The following is a 19,328-nucleotide window of genomic DNA, read 5'->3' on the forward strand; positions in this document are numbered from 1 at the left end:
TATTTCTATTGGCTTATGGAGCAGATCAGTGTGATTTGATGTCATGACAAACGATAACAGATGCAGCAGCCCTGCTGGAAATCTTTGAGGCCTCCATAATGACTGCATGGGTCACAGACCTAATTGATCCTCTTCCTGGAAGAAGCCAGCTTGACAAGGGAATGTTATGGCATGAGGAGTGCATACACAGAAACATCCATGTTTGTGCTCACAGTGCTCTTAGCTAAACAATTTAAAGATCTGTTACACTGTGGGAGATTAATGCACACCACTTTTCATTGAAACCTTCAAGAGGACAGTCAGCCGGATGGTTCATGAAACTTAATCTTTCTGTTCTAGTAACTTCTGCACTGGTGCCAAAGCTCAGCAATTTATAATCTTGGGGTTGGCCACCATGTGAAGTTTCCCTTTCACTTACATGTGGAACAAGACTGAAGTTTGGGCTCAGTTAGCCTCAGGACTGAGTTTGTGCTCAGGGCTGCCTCTACTGAAGCATTTCACAGGTTTAAACATTTTCAGCAGATCTTACTCTTCAGCCACTAAGCAAACATGAGTAAGTAGTTAAGATTATGGCACTGGACCTTTCTACACTAATGATATGAGGCAGGAAGTACTCCAACTTTCTGTAAGGTTTTGTAGCTTGGACCCCTCACTTTAAATATCAAGATATCATATTGGCCAAACCATGTTGTATTTCCATTTAAGTACAATATTCTCATCATAATCAATGTTCATGGAGTTCCCATACTGGGAGTGTTGCTAGAACATATAAATAATAAACCAAGATGATCACTTTTGAAATACGTGGTGGTAAAAGTTAGATAAATTATGACAAAGTCCTGAAGGTCCATTCTCCTAAACATGAGAATAAGGCAATGACTCTGCATTCAGATGTGGGATTAAATGAACACTTATGGAAGCAATCCATCTTATTCTAAAGTCAAAGCTTCTGCTGCAGAAGATAACAACATTATGCTCATGAGGCTGGCCATATGCTCTGATTAATCAAAGTATTTAATTTAACCTCTATCATTAGTTTTACTATGGGCTAAGATAACCATTTATAACACTTTGTCCTTTTTCAGCATTTTCACTCATCCAAGATACCTGTGCTTTTCAGAAGATGCAACATATTCTGCTAATTAGTGGATGGAAGTCAAAATCAAGAGACTAAATCATACACTTAATTCTACCACTGGCTTGCTATGCTCCCACAGAAAAAGCACTCAGCTTCCCTATCTGCCTTGAACTTCAGTGCATGCCCATTCCCAAAAGCACTGGGAGCCATACACCAGTAGGACCATGAAAGTGCAAAGAAAGACACAATTAAATCCCTGGGCAAGCCTAGAGGTTATGCATTATTATTGCTTATTCAGAAACGGGTCTGTCATAGCACTGAGAGGCAATTGACATGCATGAAACCACATGAGCATTCCAGCCACCTCTGCTCTTCCCCCCTGTTATTTATTAGCCTGATTAGTTGAAAGATGCTTTTATAAGAGGGAGAAAAATGTTATTGTTCTTTTTAAACACCATGGAGATTTATAGTCTGATCACTTGGGACTCTGCCTCAAGTCCTCCATCCTGCTTTTAATTTACTCAGGCAAACAACTTCCATGCGGTTTTGTACCAAAACCATATTGAATGACAACTGTGTAAGGTCTTCCCAACTGAGCTCTCAGGGCTGCTAGGTCTACAAGCAAGCAGGAGGAACTGTTTGAAGCCCTCACGCTCTTACCTGTTCCAATATACATGACATGGTAGAGAGTATCCTTCCCCTGAACAATATCAACCACCAGTTTGGAGAAGCGAATGCTGTCCTGAGTCACGTAGGGATCCACAGTCACTGGCTGCACCACGTCGTTCATCAGGAACAGGCGCTGGGCGTCCTGCAGGACTCTCTCCGTCAGGTTCTCGTTAGGGCTGTCATCGTTCAGTGTCCCACACTAAATACAGAAAATTGAATTTCAGAAAGTGCATCATCTACCCAGCCCAGCATGGAAACTCATCTCCTGTTGATTTCCTGGGGAGGTGGGTCTGTGTGAGGGTCACAGGATCAGGCACGTAGCCTGATCATAGGTCCTTTGCCTAGATCTGGCCTTTAGCCCACTCTATGAAAACTTTTCTCCTAGTTTCTCCTAGTTTCCTTTTCTCCTGCTGATCAGCAATATAGAGTTTCATTCCCTTGTGATACCCTCAACCAGCACAGCAGAAGGGCAAAAGCCTTCAACAAACCATGGAGAAAAAGAAAGAATTAAAACTAGTTGTAGAATCATTTAAAGGTAGCAGTGGAGAGAAAATTTTTGTGGTGATAAATCCTTAAAATATTTCAGACACTACCTAGCATCTCAGTCTGTACAATGAACAAAAGCTGGAGTTTAAAAAACCTAAAAATGGACTGGTTTTGCACCAAAGAACCAAACTTGCCATATTGCTTGTCTTTGATGTGCTCCCCTCTGGACAGGCTCCCCCAGCTGCATCTGAGGCAAGGCAGATTAACGACAAGCTCCCCCCATACCCTTTTCTCCTGACAGCAAATAGCAGATCAAGCCATGACTACCCATCCTCCAGCACCAAGGGAGGCACTGAAACAGGACTCAATTCCCTTGTACAGCAGGAACTGGGAAGAAGAAGAGCATATCTTGTGTCTTTTAAACCGGTGGAAAACTCATTTTAAGACCTGAGTTGCCATCTTAGATTAATCTCTAGAACTCAATATTTTCAAAAGCCAGTGCTACTTTTTTGGTCCATGTCACTTGTTGGGGCTGGATCTCACTCTTCCCCACAATATCATGCCTGGAGGGCAAAAAATTTATCACTCCAAAAGGCAGCAGGGTGACTGGTTAGTTATCTTCCCAAGACCATGGGAGACAGTGGTACAACAAAATCCTGCCAAGTCCCACACTCAGTCAACGAACAACTTCACTACTCACTAAATGAAACTCACACCTAAGCAATTTCACTAGAAATAAAATCCCACACATTTTTTTTCTTCATTTTGGATCCAGGTGTTTGGGTTTTCCTTGAAGAAAAGTCAGAATACTGAGAATGAGGATGCTGATTACAGCAGTTGAGCTGTACAAATTTCCCACGTGCACACTCTCCATTCACATCACAGCAACTCTTGGAGGTATTACTGCCTTTCCTGGGTGCACCACGCAGCCCTTCTCCCACTAGGTGCTAAAATGAGTTGTCAGGGATTTAACACATATTCACACAGTAAATATGGATTCCAGTGGCTGGTGTACTAAGCTTTACAATAGTCTAGAGGTTGTGTGAACTAGGAGAACAGTTATGTTAATTCTCAACCTATGAATATGGTCACTTTTTAATCAATTTAAGCATCTTCCTGGATAGCCAGACTAAGGAAACATCTGTGGGTTTTTAATGTGTCCTCAGGTGGCTTTTAATGGTTGTTTCTAGTGCAATGGCCTTTTTTTTAGTTCATGACTCATCCCACATTCTAAAGAGTTCTTAGATCTCTCTCATGTTGCATCTTATGCTCCTTCTGGTTCACACCACTGTCTTCCTTTGCATACTTTTCTCCCCATTGACTTTTCCTTCTAGAGCATCACCTAAAAGGAGTCCCAGAGGCAAGAATGTAATTGTTGGTTTTGTTTTCTGTTCTCAGCAAGTCACAGATAATTCTTTTGGTCTATTGGCAGCTCATGTGCTGACGCAGCATCCCTCTGATTTAGTTTAATGTTGTTTTGTTCTAATTTCCTGATTATCTGTACTGTCCTGGTCCTCTGCATCCTTCAGTATTTCTCCTTCTTCTCTGCAAGAAAAAAAAATCTGGCATGCTTCCCTCATCTTTCTTTGTGAACACTGAGGCACAAAAATTAATTTAATGTTTTTGCAATATCTGCCTCTTCTGTCACTAAATTAGCCTTGTCATCTCCTTAAGGCTCCTCACTGACCTCTTGTTCCTTCTGTACTTGAAAAACATCTTAATCTCTTCTTGCAATCTTCCTTTTGTCTACCACACACCTCTTTTTTCCTTTCCTTATTTTCCTCTGACCCTTTTCTTTCATCTTGCTGCTGCAATCTTTACACTCCACATTTTATCTGATACTTTTCTCTACATGGAAATGCCTTCCAAAGTCCTTTACTATTCCTTCTGGGTTAGCCTAGCAAGGGACAGAAAGTCCTTGATTCTCAGTTTGCCTTAATATTCCCTTTAAATTAAAAAAATGAACCAAACCAAGAACAACAACAAAAACCTGGCTATGTTTGGCATGGTCGGACCTTGTTTCTTGGTTTTGAGTGCACCAAGCTGAGAGGGTGATCAAGAGGCCAAGCCTGTCCCACCTCATATGGGCTGGAGTCCTCAGTCAGGTGCCAAGAGGGAATCCAGGAGAAGAAATCAGGTTCCTCAGCAGGAAGACAAGGCTGTCCCTGCCTGCAGCAGAGACCTGTCTCCCATCTGCTCTTGCTGTGATTTCAGACAACTGTAGAGTTCTTTTTGGAAGGTCCTTGACATCACCAGTTTGAAGGCAGATGGCACTTGCAGGCAGCCTCAGCATATTTGCCATAATAAAGGAGAGCCAGATTCAGAAAATCAGGCTGAAAGGATTTGCCATGGGGAAGCAAGGACATGAAGACAAGTCCATCCTCCCCAGGATTCTCCTGCTGGGAAGGAGCTGAGCTGTAAAATGGGCTCATGCTCCAGAAGACTCAGGGTTGTCAGGGCTGTCATACGCATACTCTGCCCCACACTGACTGGATCTGGTGATAAAGCAACTGAAACTGTTTTATAATTTTCAAAATTGCTTTAACTGATAATCCTGGAAAGTTGCTCATTCATAAACTCAAAGATTTTTAAAAGGAGAAGGAACCCCTGTGACAATCCTCATGCGTACCCTTCCACCAGTTACTGTGGCAACATGTCCATGGCTTCTGGCTGAGCCACCATGTGTTAGAAAGTCATTCATCTTCCACTGAAGCACTGGTAGCCTTAGGGGCCCTATCAAGTGATGGAAAATTCATCACTTCCTTGCAGAGTCACAGTGGTTAATTACCTTTCTTGTTTAAAAAATATAGATTGTCTCCATTCTAGTTTGACTTTGTCCAGCTTCAGCTTTCAGTCCTTTCCAGTTCTAGTAGGGACATGCCTTATAGCCACTTGTGAGAATCACATCCTTAGAGCACATGTGTCAGTGATAAGTGCAACAGAGATTTAAATCATTCATTATTATAAAAAACCCAGAACATTTTTATTATTCCTTAAACCATTCAATTTTTGCCATGAATTTAATGGCAAGGAGTTCCACAGACTAAAACACCCATAAATGTGGAGTAATACAATTTATCTGTACCATGGGTCTACCTGGAAAAATGAGCCCTACACAAATCAACCCACTGAAGGGACAGAGCATCAGAGGGACTGCAGTAAACTGCAGAAAAGGGCAACAGCAGTACCTGGAAATTGGGGATGGGGTTTAACGTTGGCAGCCAGGCTGATCTTGGGTTTTCTTGGTAGCGGAAGGGGCCATTAAATGCCTGAGTAATGGCACTCAGATTGAAGGCACACACTGCTGAGGCAGCTATGCTGTTTCTGGAAAAGGGGAGGGGAAAAAAAATCAATTTAATCATTAGAACATTGACATTTTCATCATAACAGACATCAAACTCCACTCAAATAAAATACATGTAAATTGCTAGGTAGATGTACAGTGATACCAATCTCACAGGGAGTATAAATAAATAAATAAATAAACTGTAAAATGCAGATGACTTGCATGACAATTTTGAGAATGAATTTAAAGTTTGGTTTTAAAATGTCAGAGATTTAAGGGCCATGGAAGCAGTTCTGACAAGAAAGGTGAACACAGTTTAATTTGCATGGATTATTTGTGTCTGGTTTTACTTTTATTTTTTTAACAACCTATCTATCTTTATTGATGACAAACAAGCTAATTTTTAATCTCTTGTTGTTTCTCAAGGTGAAATTCTGTTTCTACAGGTTCCTGAAATCTTCAGCTATAAAATCTATTACCTAGTATTATATTTATACACATGCAGTGGAAGGGAAAAGGTGACAGTGACAAACCAGCTGGTTCTGACAGCAGCTCAGCATGCAAAAAGGTCTTGCTAATTCATGAAAACCTCTGTTTTCAATGACCACAGTTCACTTCTGTGTGTTCCCAGGTGGGAACAGGATCTGTCTGGGGCAGACTGTTCAAGCACACTCAGCCAGGGGAGGCACAGCACGGTGAGGGAAATGCTGCTGTGGGAAGGACTCTTTGGAAAGAAGTGTGTTTTAGGGATGCTGGGCTGCCCAGTCACTCTGCACACAGATCACTTGGCCTTTGCTGTTCCATTTCAGTCCAGGAGGACTCACTTCTGCAGGGTCCTGAGCCAGCTCATCTCCTCCTGCCTCGAGAGGGTTGGAGAGCACTTCCTAGATGGTGACCTTAACAAAACTGACTCAGAGCGACATTTGATAAGTGATGACCTGAAATTCAAACCTGCTCCCAGTTCTTCCCTCCTCCCCCTCCTTTTTTTTTTTTTTTTTTCCTTTAGGAAAACCACAAGGTTTAGAGAAAAAGATATCAAAATAAAACCAAAAATAGGGCCAGCATGAGAGACTGATTCATCACGGTGCCTTTTAAATAACCCAAGCCCTTCTGTATGAATCTTTTTGCTAATTAAGGCAATTTGAATTCCCTGAAAAGAACACTTTTTTGCTTTTTTTTAACTAAACCAATAATTACACTCTCTTGCACACACAAAAAAAGCCTTTCTTCACCATTCCAGGCTGGAAAGCAGAAGAACAGATTCTTTCACAGCATATTTCTTCCTAGCAATACAACATCAGGAAGGACTTCCTGCTTTGCCTTCCCATTCTCTGCTCCCCCCTGCCCCTTGCATCCCCAGAATGATGGAGTAGCTCACTTTGAACATGTCAAAGCAATGCCAGGCAAACCTTTCTCCACTTTTGTCTGAACACTGCTGATGCAGTGCATGCTCACAGACAGCAGCTTTTAAGACAAACCTAATGATGGATGACAAGTAAATGCCTTGAGGCGCACACAGGAAAAAAAAGACAATGAGGGAGAAAATGAAAAAGGAAAAGAAAGAATAAAATTCCACTAGTCTAATGAAAATACTTAAAAGAAAGAGAAAAAAAAAGAATATTTTTAGGGCCCTGCTAAGGACTTCATAGTTTAGCCTCTTCTCTTTGCTGGAAAGGAGAAAGGAAAGAGTTTTCCATTAAATCTGTGGACCATTTTCTTTTCCATCTGTGGTCTGGCATATTTCCCATACCTCCTTATGAAAAGTTTGATCCCAGTCTCAAGCCAGTGACATCAACTGGTGCAGCTGGCCCCTGTGTTTTGGTGTGAAGTGCAACTTCCTTTATTCCCACCTCCTACCTCCTGTGACTAACTAGCTGGTTTAAAGAATGGGTTAAGTTCAAAGAGGTTTTAACATTGTCTCTATTACCTCCCAGAAAATTTTAATAAAAACATCTTAAATATTTCATCAGCAGCTTTCCCCAAAAGCTCTCTTTCCCACTGATTCAGCTGGGTATAACATAACATGAAGCAATAAATCTATATGTGGGTGTTGGCCACAACCACTAATTCCCCTTTTTTATAAGATGACCCTAAATTCATAAACATGAACCTTCCAAAGTAAAAAATACCTGTAAACATCAGAAAAAAAAAATAAAAAAAAAAATCATAGTTTTTTTTTTGCATTGGCATTTTATCACAAAGAAACTCAGACTGGTGCATAAATTGACCCTCTTTGATATGCAGAGCTCATGTAGCATGATATAAGCCCCAGTGAAAGTTAAAAGAATAATTACCATTATTTCTCTAGTTGGATGACAAATTGGAACATTTTCTCTTTGAACTTTTAAAAGAACACTATGTTGTAGACCCAAAATGCTATTTGATCTAACTTCAGCTGTTATCAATTACTAATTTCTTCAATTACACAAATGTTGCATATTATATTCAGAAGATAAAAGAGAGATCCTACATCCCTGATGTACAAAGAATGCTCAAGTGTACCCTGAGGAGACAGGTAACACTCATCACATCTCATGTTAGACTTGGGAGATGGACACAGCAGAAGAGAACTGTCCCAGCCAAAGCTAGTCTGTCTCCCCCTTGATTGTGCAAAAATGTCACCAATTTGAAAAATAAATTACAGTTATTAATAGTTTTCTCATTTCCAACTTCCATTCTTGGCTGGATGAATGGACAAATGGATAGATAAAACATTATCAATATGGGCACAGAAGTCTTCTTCAACAGCAAAAAAAAAAAAAAAAAAGGGTCATCTCAAGTGCCCAAAGCAGTAGCCAGATTTCCTCTTAATGCTCAGGAAGTCTGGCAAATATCAATATCCTCTAAATGTTTTTAAAGAATGACTCATGTGCCTTTCAATCTGAGGACAGTTCTTCCCCTAGCCCACAGTCAAGGTGCAGTGCTCAGTCATGTTTATTTTTTCTAGTTGCTTCTCTGCTGGCTCACTTTGACTGACATTGGCAATGGAACAGAAACAAAACATGGAAGAGGATGAGGGTGGCCAAACACTTACCTATTTCTTGGAATTTACAGAGGGGGAAGAACATTCAGGTTCTGTTGACTCACAGTGAGGCTCCCAACAGCACTTTAGCTCAAGGAGTTGGGGCTGATGCTTTGTGACTTCAAGGGCTGAAGTTCAAGCCCTGTCACACCAGCAGGTGACACATTAAAACAGGAGGGTTTGTACTTCAGCAGGGCTTCACTGCTTTGGTTTTCTGTGGGCTCCCTGGGAACAGGCCCTTATTCATATTGGACAGCACTGCACAGAAAAACCCCAAACAAGTTGGCTGCCCAGCACAAGGAAGGCACTTTGAGCATTTGCCATACGGAGTAACTGCTCAGATTTTCACTCTCTAGTTTACACGTCAGGCTAACACCTCCCTAGAGAACATGTATTATTGAAACTCAATACCATGCAGACTGCTTATAGCTTGAAACTTATCATCCTAGCCTTAGGCATCGGAGAAAAAGTTATTTGAGCTTTCCTGACTTAAAAATATACATTATGAGTTTTTTAATATATTTTTTAATTAACTCCTCTTCTCCTTTCTGCTTTCACAGCTACACTAAATCATTCCAATTACAAGTTTTTTCAATATCAAGCCAAGAAGAGGTGATTATGAAGTATCAGAAATCATGCCTTCCCCTGAGAGTTCCATCACTACTTTTGATTTGTGGACCTCAAACAGTCTGGCAGAGGTAAAGTCCCTCCCCCATCCTGCCTTGGAAATGCTAAATGCCTTGTGCCCCTCATAACCTTGCTATTACAGTGCTGTTCAACTGCAATAGATGTTGTTTTCAGTCTAGGCTGTTGTGATCCCATGTGCCTCATTCTTCTCCTTCCAGCCCTTCTCTCCTAAGTGTGTGCACCTGTCCATCTCATGGGCCAGCTCCAGCGTTCACACAAATGTGTCAGATTGTCCAGTCAATTAGCCTGGCTGGAAATTAATGCATTTCTGTTGGGTCATTTTTAGATCATCTCTCTAAACTACACAAGTTGGACTGTCTCTACAAAAAGTCTGAGGTCTGTCAATGCCCAGGTTTGCATCAAATTAAGTTACCCTAAAACTGCACAGTCACCTTTTATGGACTCCAGGAATCTGTGAACCATGGATTAAAAACACTGTCCTAAGGCTATGTTGTCATGATGCATAACACAGATCTATCTATTCTTTCACACTTACCAAATGATCTTTTGAAAATGATTGCTCGGACTGTCTAAGAAATCAATACATTGTCAGTCTCAGGCTGCTGGGGATAGAGGAAGGGCAGTAAAGCCAGTGCAACTTACACATTAGTGGTGAAGACACCGTAGATCAGATCTTGCTCAGGAAGGTAGAAGGTGCTTTGCAATTCATTGTAATAAAAAGGGATTTCTCCAGCACGGGAGCAGTTCAGCCTGGCCTTCATGAAAGTGGTCCATGTGTCCTCCAGCAAAAACCTCCCTCCAATATCATTTTTGCAAACCCTTGCCACACGGGAATACACTGTTTTCCCACAGTCATGTTCCACTGCATTCTCACGGAAGAAGAAGTAGGTGAACAAGCCGATGTCATAGGCAGCAATAAAGTTAGGCTCTGAAAAACAAACATTTGAAGAGATTTATATAGGTTAGAAATCAATCCACGCTCACTGACTTGCTCAATGCATTGCAGTGCCAGCTCCATTTATGCAGCCTGTCAAAGCTGGGACCACAGGGAGTTTGGAGTCAGCAGAGGACATAAAAACAGTAGATGGGAATAATGATATATGAGGATATAGCTCTAGTACCTTTTTTCAGATCTTGGAAAGGTCCCATTGTTTCTCCACTTTATTGGCAAAGCTGCTACTGATTTCAGTGAAAGCAGAGTTCAACATTTTGCATATGCATGACTATCCTCTGTACCTATACTCATTTTACAAGATAAAGTGTCCCCATTGGGCTGCTTCACCTATTCACTTTTGAAGTGGACCTTATGATGTGTTAAATATGCTGCGAGCATCCGCCCGATTCCCCAGACAGCTGTACTGAAACATTCAAGCTACTCTCCCAGCACTGTCACATCTGGCTTTTATCATCAACCCTTTCCAGTTTCTAGGCACAAAAGATTATCTTATGTCCATAAAACAAAACCATGCCAGAGACAGACAGCAGTGAAATGCGCTCTCCTTACTGCTTTTTCTCCTAAAATTTTCAGTATTATTTTCACAAGAATTGAAAAGAACTTTGAATTTACTAGTAGGTTTAGTAATAAATATTTTAATTTGGGATATAACAAAGCTTTAAAGTGTACAGTCTTTTATCTTAAAAGTTTCTTTGTTAAAAGGAAAAGTTTGGCCAATGAATAATATTTGACCAAACAAACAAACCTTCCCCAAACCTGTTGGTTTAATGGGGTGTTTTCACAATGTTAATTTCTGAGTAGTGCTCAAAGGAAGAAGATTAAAGGGAAGGACAAGATTCCTTTAAAGCTGCAGTCCAGGAGTGAAAGGAGAACACAGAAAGGCAGCCCACTGCTGCTGCAAGGCAAGTTTGGGAGACAGATGATGGTACAGAGGGGAGGGCATTGCAAATCATCTCTTGTCAAACTTCTCCCTCAAACTAACCATGAACCTTAGAGGGACCATTGTGATCCCCAATCTGACCTTCTGTCTAACACAAGCCAGAGAATTTCACCCTGTAATTCCACCATCAGATCCTGTAACTAACAGGAGAATTAGACCACATCTTTCGAAGGAGATCTGATATTAGTGGACAATGTCACCTGGCTTTACATCCATCACTTTTCTCAGTGACTTGTTCAAATCACTGAAGACTGACCCAGCTGCAACCTGTACTTTTCCCATTTGACATTATCTGGTTTCAGCTCCCAATCACAGGTTCTTGTCATGACTTGTCTGCTAGATTAAAGAACTTTATCCTTTCCAAAATCTTCTCTTGATGTAAGTACTTCCATATCATGAACAAAACACCTTTTATCTCCTTTTCAGAAAGATAAATAAATTGAGCTCCTTAAGGCTCTCACTGTGAGGCAGGCTTTCCAAGTTTCAAATCACTGAATGGCTCTTCTCTGAATCACCTTCAGGTTTTCTGTTTCTTGTTGAAAAGTGGCCAAAACCGGACGAAATTACTCCGATGTCACCAATGCTGCACAAGGTTATAAATCCAAGAGTCACATGAGTTTTTCCAGTCACATATGAGAACTGTTACTGTTTGTCTTCCTTAAATTCCCCAGTTCCAATGTGGCTTCCTTCTGAATCTTGCATTCATGCACAGACAAGAGGAACATGTTTCCAAGGAGCGTATATGGGCTATGATGCTTCTTGTTCCTAATTCACTGTCTTTCCTGATGACATCCTTCCCCTGGCACTCCAGGTCTCCATACTGACTTTAGGATGCCTGCAGAAGCCTAGCTCAGTCTTATTAAGCTCCAGAGAGTGCACAGTCCCACTGCTCTTATCTTTAATTGAAAGGTCCTGAAATCGAATAGAAATATTTCAAATATCTGGTCATTTTACCTGGGTAAAAGGAGACAGAGGGAATATTGGGGTCTTCATCATTACAGTCTGCTCAGACTGGAAGTGTTTTGCCCCAGTTGGAAGGTGTGGACTCAGTTCAGGGATTGCTGGATGAAATTCTATAGCTTGCTTGATGCAGGGTATTCTCACACTGGGGTAAGAGCTGCTTTTAATAACTATAAATCCACATCAGCATGGACTCATATGGAACATAATGTGCTGTGAAATTTCTCATTTTTGGAGTGATCTTGCACTGAAACCAGGCATCTTCAGCTGAGTCAGGGAAAGTAAAGAGTGCCTATCACTCTGCAGAACTGGGTCAACAATATGATGCTTTAAGTTGATTTTGATTTTCAAATCTTTGAGTTGTTTTCTTGTTAAAATGATGTATTTGGTCATCTCACAAGACAGAGACCCATATATATGTTAAGTAGCCTATAAGACCCACTTTCTATATTCTAAATCAACTTTTCTGAAATAATTCTAGGCTCTTTTTAAATGTCTTCTAAGCTGCATTGATTATTGCTCCGGAAGCCCTTCCCCATCATAACTCTGGATCTCAGTATGAAAAGAGAGAGAAAGATTTACAAGCCTGTCAAGCTGACTTTAATACATCTCTTGCTCAGATGTGACCCACATGACTTTACCATTGAGCCATTTGGAGTTGTATTGTGCTGTCCTAAGTGGGGGAACATTTCCAAGGCTGCGGTAAATAGCAGGATCCCGTCCAGAAAAATCAATCACAGTTGCAGCATAGAGTTCTCCTCGTGATGTAATCACAGCGGTCGAGTTGTGCCGAGGGTCGTACGGGCACCGAGCCACTCCATTAATTCTGTCAATGATTTTGCTGAGATTTCCTACCTGTATTTAAAAGGAGAGAGAAGAAAATTTAAAGAGCATCTGACTTTCTTAATGGTATAAAGAATTTAGTTTGCCCCTGAGTATCTATGAGCAAATCCCTGATTTTTAAAAATCAGGTAGCTAGGAGAATGTAATCTTAGTGATGACTGAAAATTGATCTTTACAGCCAACGTCTGCCAACATAAGAAGTTGTGTCTGAGCCTCACTGATCCTGTTGCTTTGCACAAAGGGTTATTCTCCAATCAATAAAGCCCAAACCCCCTTGGTGTAATCAGGAGCTCCTCATGCAAGTGCAGGTTTTTAATCTTCTGTAGACACCTCCTGAATACATACTGGCCTTAAAAAAACATACAAACATTTTTCTGGACCTGCTCCTGCCTCCCTTGAACCCAAAGGGAGTTTTGCCATTTATTTTAAAGCAACTTTAAAGTGTTTAGCTCAGGAGGTACTCAGAGCTAAGCTTGTCTATATTTCCCATTTTCAGTGCCATACCCAAGGTTTACATGAGCGGAACTTTCTCCAGACCAAACTCACCCATAACATGAACTTTTTGTTCCCCAACTGCAGACCAGTCATTGCCCCAAAGCAGCCCAAAGAAGAAAACCACCATAATTTCAGTCAGCTACATTTAGAACATATTTTGTTTAGCCATGATAGCCTGCCAAATGACTGTCCTTCCCCAGAGCATGTATCCAACCCTCTCCATCACTGTAGAAGAGGCAGAACAGACCTGTCGACTGGAACACACTGGTGAAAAGGCATTGGTACCACAGGTAAAAACCTTCTTGCCATAAACAATCAGCACTCGTACATAATTCTGGCACTCTTCCTATAGGGACACAAGACAGAGACAAAGGATTTTTGAAAATATTATTACATTAAAAATATCTGTGTTGCAGCAGGAATGAACCTTCCTTAGCTCTAACTTGGGCTGAGGTTTGTTGCCTCAAGCAGCGCACAGCTGCAGGGAGCCAGCAGTCAAGGAGAGCAAGCCCAATTTGCTGGTTATTTCTCTAACCATAGCCCTGCACAGTCCTGGGGTAGGATGTCAGCCATCAGGTCAATTTTGTCATAGCTACAAGTGCCTCTTTCTGTGCTCTGCTTAGAGTGGAGGAGAAATTTTCCCTCTTTCCACGATGATACTTCTGACCTATTTTCCCAGTAATGCTGCAGCTTTGAAAACATTACCCAGACACCAACTTAACCAGTGAAGGACAGCAGGTCTGTCTGCACTATAATTCAAACCAGTGCCAGCAGGAAAACAGCAGGAACTTCTCTTTAATAGACCAGGCTGGTCAGACAATCTTGTGCTTGAACAGGCTGTTACCTTCCTGCCTCCCAGAGGATTGTGTGCTCAGGATTGTCCATGGTAGAAAGAGTTTCTCTTTCAGGCCAGGCCAGTGAGAAATAGCAAGTTCCTAGTCTCAGTTGCTCAACCACTTGCTGGTACCAATAGGCAACTCCCTCCACATGCCAGTCCCCAAAGGTGCGGGGGTCATGCTGTGGGGGTGGCAGCACAAGGCTGCAGTTGCCTTTTTGTTCAGAAAATCACCTTTCTGTTGTTAGAGAGAGCCATGGTCTCTCTTACTCCCCACAGCCAGAGACCTGTGGAGTGCAAATCAGGCTAACTGAGCATCTCCTGGAGTTAAGTTGCGGGAGTGGAGGAGGCCACATAAAGCAGGAACTTTCCAACATTACACCCAGGAAAAGGGAGAGACTAGTATGCAAGTCCCAGAGGCAGTGCAAGAGGCTGCAAAGCCACCTGCCCCAAGGATCACCCAAAGAGCCCCAATGAGCCATGTGCACCAGCCTGCCTGCCCCAGGCTCTGGGCCACCTCAAAAGAGAGGATATGAGCAATGACTGGCACCCACTGGGCTCCAAGGGAAGAAAGTCTATTATGTTATACCATAAACAGAAAAGGAAAATTGTTAAAAAATAGTAACCTCAGCTGGGTTACCCGGGCTGCTTTGCTTTCTCCCTCCAATAGATCATCATTTGCCACTAAGTTGAGCCTACAGCTGCAGACACCACTTCTTCCTCCTGTAAGCAGCAATCATTCAGCAAGCTCCCATGTTGGGATTGTTGATCATTCCCCTGAAGACTTCATTTGCAAGACTCAGCAGTGTAAAAACACCCCCTATCATCTGGAAAGGAAGGGGCTTGCTTAGCTGGATTACACACTATCTTGTTTCATTTGCTGTACGGAAAGGATCCAACAGGAAACCTGCCAGTGCTCCCCACAGATGGCAACTGCATGGACATGATGTGTGATCCCTGCTTTTGAATGGCACAGACTCTACTCCAGAGCCTGCCCAGGAGGACTTGCCCAGTCTGGAAAAAGGCTACTGGCATGCTGCCAGTCTTGAGGGGAAGCAGGGGCAGCAGGAATCAGATACCCAATGCCCAGCACCCAAAAATGAGGGCTCAGATTCATAGCTGAGTCAACTCTTTTTATTTCAGAAGCAGATCAGTCACGGTGACTGTGCATCAGTCTATCAAACAGGACCTTGAGAAGCATGTCCCACCTGCTGTGTTGAGAATAGTGGTCTCATTGCTTCCTTTAACAAGACAAAGGGCCTGCCATCCTCTCTGCCCTCTCTTGTCATTGCTGCATGGTGCTGGGAGCCCTGTCAGTTCCTTCCTGCCCTGGAGATGTCTGGGTTAAGCAATTCCTCTTTCTGTAGAGTACAGTTATTCAATCCCACATAATTTTAGGACCACTATATATTTGACTGCAAAGTACTAAAAATTCTCAAATGAATGCTGTTAAAAAAAAGTATTAGGTCATCTCCCAACAGAGTGTTGTTTTCAGAATATGATTGATTTGCCATCTAACCTAGAATGCAGTTCTGTACTCAAATTTCACACAAGAGAGTACCCACCTGCTCCCCCTCCACTGCCACCATTCTCTGCTTTGTGCAAGGTCTGAGCATAGCTTCTGACCCAAAACAGCTAAGACCAGTTATGTTGCTGGACCCTTTCCTCCTTAGCTACTACAATGTATTCCTAACTAAAGCCCTGCCCAGCAAAAATATAAAATCCTAATTTGCAGAATTCCCTCTATTTGCACAGAGCTGAATTACAGATTAACAAACTTCAATTTCTGTAAAATCTTCCCAGTTGAGAAGATAGCACACAAAAAGAATTTCTGTGGAAAGTCATATGCTGCAGACTACTGGCAGTGATTATTCTGTTGCACACTTTTACTCCATTTTTACTGCTTAAAAATAATGCTGCTAGGTGTGGGCCATGTCCACCTGTAGGTCTGTGAGTTAACTGAGCAGACATTTTCCCTGGACCTGCCTTACTGATGATGGTAGCAGCACTACATGCTCCTGGAGGAAGAGCAGTGATAATATGCTCATTTCATGCACTGGTCTCAAAGCAATTTAGACACTTAAAGTAATGTTCTGAAGCAGATGCACATTGCCTTGCTCTGTCAGCTGGGGGAATGGAAACAATGCAGGTGCTAATATCACCGTGGTGACACACCGGCTTAGAGGACACACACAAAGGTCCAACTACCAGACCACATCTCTCCAACCTGCCTGGCCCAAAGCAGAGTACAGTGCTCACCTCGTGTTTCTTATTGCTGTACCCATGGCCAGCCACATCAGTGTATGAAGCCTCCAACAAAAGCAAAGAAACAAAACCATTGAAATGCTCCAGCTTGAAGGATTTTTCTCAAGACAGTGTCTGGGAGATTTAATTAGATCCTCTTACTACCCCATTCTCAAAATAAATAGCAAGGAACAACCTCCTCTCTGTGTTCTTTAAACCAGCCTGGATTTGCTCTGAAAAGTCATTCAATACAATGCTCTCTGCAGCAAGCCATAGCTGAGGCAACTGGTTAGTAAAATGATCTCACAAACCCCTACAGAAAGTAGGAGCTATTTAATGCAGTTTCTTCCATGTGGCTGGAATACTCTAGGCACACAGGAAGCAAAAATCAGATGGGCTGTAATATAAGCAGAAGATTTGGCAAGTTTGAACCCACCTCTGTCCAGACAAGACAATATTTGGATCCTGCTCTCACATTATGGAACAGACAGTTAAATCTGTGTATGATCAGTCTGCAAATCTCATCACCAGAAGATATTACAGGGATCAAGAGATTAAGGTTTTAAATAAAGGGAGAGGACTGCATATTTATATGGTTAATAAGAATAACTTAGTTGTATTAGTTAGGATTATTATTAAATATATGGCAGAGCTGATAAAAACTTGTGGCTCACTGCCAAAGAATTAAGCATATTTCTGATTTTCCTATGAATTGCATGTTACATACTTTGAGGTTCTTGCTCCTTCCCCAGAATTACCTGGTACTCATTCCTTTATTGAGATAGGGCCATAAATTTAGAAGGTATCACTTTTCTCCAGTCTAATGACTCTGTTTGGCTAGAAAGGAAGAGGGCATGACTGCTAATGCTCAACACTACAGGACACAGGATCTCACAGTCAGAACAAACTGCACTGAAGCCCTTCCCTGCCACCTCCTCAGTTTAAGCCTACTCTCATTTATTTAGTTTTTTGTAGCATTTAGAATTACTGTTCATGCACTGTCTGTGAATGCTGTATCCCCATGACTGTGGACAGGACCAGGTCTCTTTCTAGCTCACAGACACATCAGGTTGCTTTGAGAGCACAATTCAAACCTGAGAAGCAAGAGTGATGCCCTGTTACTGCCTTCATTCATGCGGACAGATCAGCAATGGAGGGGCTGACCTCCTGCAGCTTCCATTTGAGGTAAAACTCAGCAAGTTTCAGGTTGCTGCAAATAAGCCAGCTGTAGATGCCTCTTAGTTGTTTATTCTGTCATCTCTTAACAGCAGAGTTCTAAAATGTTATAAATCCTAATCTCATTGTACAGGTGAATTTTTCTTTGTAAGCATAGCTATATATAGGCACTACTTTAATGGCTTTCTAGTTTAAATGAACTACCCAAGCCCTGTTGTCAGAGATCTCCTTTTTATGTATTGGTTAACACTATTTCATCACATACTGATATGTTTTACAGTTATACACTGTATGAGACAAATAGCTATTGCAGACAGTCTGCCATGCTCAGTAGAGAAACACAGACTCCTGGAGCACAACCTGGAGTTCAGAGAATCAGCCAGTAGAACTCCAAGTTACCTCTTCTGTGACATTTTAGAGTGCAGAAAACATTTAATTTATCTGCTGCAGTTTATCCCAATTTATTAAAAAATAATCAAGACCTAACTTGGTTCTTGAGCCCTGCTATTGGTACACTCTCAGGTATCTGTATTTACTTCTTTGGACAAGCAAGTCTGCTACTCAGTTTAAGCCAAGGTCCCAGCCACACTACCCTTCTCCTCTGAATGGAACAGATAGCAAAGAGAATTGCTAATGATTTTTCTAGCCAAATGCTCTTTAATAGATTTCTAATCAAATTTATTTGGGGGCTCATTCTGCATTGATAGCTTAGCAGAAGTAATAGGAATGCTGGTTCAGGTCTCTAGAAACAGTTACAAAGGGGATAAAAATAGCTGATGGCCTCCCAGCTATTTCTGTTTCCCTGGGGATTTCTATGGTGCCTCTCCTACCTGGATGTCTATTATTCTTAAATGGTGTGGAGTTTCCCAGTTCCACCAGATAAGCAGATAAGCATCCTCTATGTGACACATAGCCACTGGAAGGCCTGAAATAGCTCAATCCTCCTTTAGCTCAGCAATTTCTCTGCACCAATCCCATTCCACTGGGCTGAAGCCTTGGCTTGGATTTCCCTGTAACCTTGTGCATCCACAGCAACAGGACACCATACAGAAAAAAGGGAAGAAGCTATACTGGCAATACAGTGGGACAACCCAGATGGATGCCTATCAGATATTAATCTCATTTCTTTCTTGCTCCAGGATTGTTATTAGCGCATCATCTTCCTCCTGGCTACACAAAGTTCTTAGGGCAGAATGTAAGAGCTGCCATTTTTCACTGCAGTTTTCACAAATGGTTTCTTTAAACAGTTTAAAATGATGGTGTGCTGCTTTTGGAACATTAACAAATAATTTGGTGCTTAGACAAAAGAAAGACCAAAGTTCTAATCTTGAAAAAGCCACCATTTTCCATGTTAGGCAAAATTCCTTAGATGTGGTGGATGGCGACTGTTATGCAGAGACAAACCAATTACAAACTAGGAACTGAGCAACTCCTAATGAAATTAAATACATCTCTTCCCCTTCTGCTCTATCCATCATTCATTTTAACTACAACCTCTGGATGATTTCATTTGGAAGACACAAAGAAAGGCAACATAACACTGACTTTGTTCTCTGCACTGTCTCAGTAATGTGGATGTTTTCCAGGGGACAGTTTAAAGATATTGATCATGCTACACTTTATAAATGCTGAAAAAAAAAAAAAAAATAGAATGATTACTTATGGATGCCAGCATGGCTCTCCAGAGACAA

The 19,328-nt window shown here is 41.7% G+C and overlaps 1 protein-coding gene across 8 annotated transcripts in view; it reads right to left on the reverse strand.

Moving 5' to 3' along the window:
• Window positions 1-19,328, reverse strand: part of SEMA5B (semaphorin 5B) — a 268,944-nt gene that overhangs the window by 58,255 nt on the left and 191,361 nt on the right. For all 8 annotated transcript variants that reach the window (XM_030951863.1, XM_030951860.1, XM_030951862.1 and 5 more), the window contains 5 exons: window positions 13,630-13,728; window positions 12,686-12,899; window positions 9,832-10,117; window positions 5,422-5,557; window positions 1,739-1,946 (listed from right to left, as the gene is read on the reverse strand). In XM_030951863.1, the coding sequence (XP_030807723.1) occupies window positions 1,739-1,946; window positions 5,422-5,557; window positions 9,832-10,117; window positions 12,686-12,899; window positions 13,630-13,728 (943 nt within the window). The remainder of the gene's footprint in view (window positions 1-1,738; window positions 1,947-5,421; window positions 5,558-9,831; window positions 10,118-12,685; window positions 12,900-13,629; window positions 13,729-19,328) is intronic.

The sequence above is a fragment of the Camarhynchus parvulus genome, chromosome 7 (genome assembly GCF_901933205.1).
Source record: "Camarhynchus parvulus chromosome 7, STF_HiC, whole genome shotgun sequence".
Lineage (NCBI taxonomy): Eukaryota > Metazoa > Chordata > Aves > Passeriformes > Thraupidae > Camarhynchus > Camarhynchus parvulus.